The following is a 2,543-nucleotide window of genomic DNA, read 5'->3' on the forward strand; positions in this document are numbered from 1 at the left end:
ATTGTACATAGGTCCACAACTGACACAGTAAAATCAATATAGTGATAACATTTATCAACCATATCAACAATAAAGGATGTTTATCTCTAATTGCTTCAGCCTTATAAGCAAAAATTCCAAGACAGTTCACTAATTATGAATCTGATGAAAGAGACAGATTAATTTCTCTCTGTTTGAAAAGTATATCAATTTCTGCAAGAACAGTGATAAATATTTCTCATGTCGTTATATAAAAAACATTCTAAAACATAATGTATAGTGTCTTGCAGAACTCCTAGACAAGCTGGGCAACATATTGTAGCCCTTGGAATGATAAGTCTACGTCCAGCCAAAACAGCTGTAGGCATCTGTTCGGTCCTAGTCAAGGAGGATCACCATTTATTGTTGAGATCCAGCTATAAATACCTTTCCGCCCTCCACAATCTAATTTCCAAAGAGTATATAAAGGGGCAATACAAGTAGCCCTGGCCACTGCAAAATCATTCTGCCTGGCAATATCTCGTAACCTCTGGAAAACCCGAACCTTTTCTATGGGAGAGAAAAGTCTTTCATTCTTTGACATAGTAACCCATCCCAGAAAATGCAAAAGTCTGGGAAAGAAAAGCTAACCAGGGAGATTGAAGAGAAGGGGGATTATTGATGTCTTTTATATAGCACAATTTAAGCAGATAAGACGGAAGAAGAGGCAGGATCTGAAACCAAAATCCTGCCATTCTGATAATATTAGTTAAGATAGAATCTAATCAAAATCTCTGATCTCAAAAAAGATGTGGGAGTTGAAGGAGAAAGACCCAGAAGAGCCTTATGAAACTTGTTCTGAGGCAATGTTCCCGCTAAGGAGCAGAGGTCCGTGAGCACACTGCTTTGGTCCCACCTCCCCTTTTCGGCACGGTCCACCAGTAAATGTCCCGCAGTGAGTGTCCAGGTAGGAGCGGGCAGGGTTCAGCCCTATGTGGAGCACTGTGGGCCCCACCCACCCCCCTGCTCCATGCTAACTGCTGCCCAGAGCAGCACAGTGGAGTGCTGTGGGGCAAAACGGGAAGGAAGGCACTGGGGCCGGCGTGGGACACTTACCAAAGGTAAGCTCCTCAGTCCTCACGCGAGGCAGGCAGTGCCTCCTCCCTGAGGCGAGGCAAGGCAGGGATGGGGACCGGTGCTGGTGCAGGCTCTGCTGGCTCCAGGGAACTGCTCCACCCCCCAGCCCTGACACCATGTGCTTCCTTGCTCCCAGAGGTGATACGGGGGTGCAGAGCAGTTCTCCAGAACCGGTAGAGCCTGAGCCAGCCCCAATCCCTGCCTTGCCATGCCTCTAGGAGTGAGGAGGCACATGGTGTCAGAGCTGGGAAGTGGAGCAGTTTCCCGGCCCTGGTAAAGCCCACGCTAGCCCACACCTCACCTCCAGGAGCAAAGCAGTTTCTCGGCCCCAGCCCCTGCCTCGCCTCCAGGAGCAAGGAGGCACATGGCATTGGGGCTGAGAAGCAAAGCAGTTCCCCGGTGCCAGTCCCCAGGTCCTGTCCTCACTTCACTTCCAGGAGCACATGGCCTTGGGGAGCAGCCACTGCCTAAGCTTACCTCCAGTAAGTGTTCTGCACTGGCCCCTGTGTCTCCGCTGCACTCTGCGCCCGGCTCATTGCTCAGCTCCTCTCTGGATGGGTGCACGGCATTCGTAAGTTTGTGTGCGGCATGGTTTTAAAGCATGCACGGCCACGCGTGGGTGCAGCTTGGAGGCAACCTTGTTCTGAAGTATGTCTACATCATTACTGGTGGCATAACCCCATACTTCAGCGCCATATAGAATCTGAGGATATGCTGATATAAGAGCTTGGACTGATCATCCGGCTGTGGTCACATAACATTTCTTTATAGCCACAGCCAATTGGACTGCCTTAGTTTTAACTCATTGAATGTGGTATTTCCATGATGGAAAAGCTGTGAACATCACACCCAAGTACCTATAGGTTTTAATAACTTTGAGTTTACTTCCATGGATATTTCATCAAATGGCTTCCCCCACACATTATTTTGGATTTATCATAATTAATCTTTAAATTGTTTTGTCCACACAGATACTCAAAAGTTGTAATTGCTCTTTATAATTCAATAGGGGTTCTTGACAGTATAACGGTGTCATCTACCTACATTAAAATAGGGATCAGCGTTGCTAATAATTATGAGGAATGAAAATTAGCATCCTGCATGTTTCTGATAATGTCATTCATGTAAAGATTAAATAACGAAGAAGCCAAGATGCATCTTTGTCTAACCCCTTTTTGTATCTGAAATTTCTGTATGAGTTCACCCCTCAGATTCCCCCTAACTTGGCCCTACTTGACTTCTGAGAGAGGGGATACAAATTTAAGCCAAGTTCTCCTTTCACTCACCCCCATCCATCCACATGCACACACACAAAATCAAGATTATACTTCCTCGTTAATTAGCAAGGGGGTAGAGGGGGGGCACTCTGAGGTGCTCTGGGTTAAAGTAAAAGGCAGTCCAGGGGAGAGAGACTTAACGGTGGGAGTCTACTATAGACCTCCCAACCA

At 46.8% G+C, this 2,543-nt stretch overlaps 1 protein-coding gene across 1 annotated transcript in view; it reads left to right on the forward strand.

Moving 5' to 3' along the window:
- LOC109313742 (homeobox protein CDX-1-like) overlaps positions 1 to 2,181 on the forward strand; it is a 22,792-nt gene extending 20,611 nt beyond the window's left edge. Inside the window, exon 4 of the mRNA XM_019540459.1 lies at positions 2,067 to 2,181. Within this exon, the coding sequence (XP_019396004.1) occupies positions 2,067 to 2,181 (115 nt within the window). The remainder of the gene's footprint in view (positions 1 to 2,066) is intronic.
- The last annotated feature ends 362 nt before the right edge of the window (positions 2,182 to 2,543 follow it).

The sequence above is a fragment of the Crocodylus porosus genome, unplaced genomic scaffold (genome assembly GCF_001723895.1).
Source record: "Crocodylus porosus isolate Cpor-Errol unplaced genomic scaffold, CroPor_comp1, whole genome shotgun sequence".
Classification (NCBI taxonomy): domain Eukaryota; kingdom Metazoa; phylum Chordata; order Crocodylia; family Crocodylidae; genus Crocodylus; species Crocodylus porosus.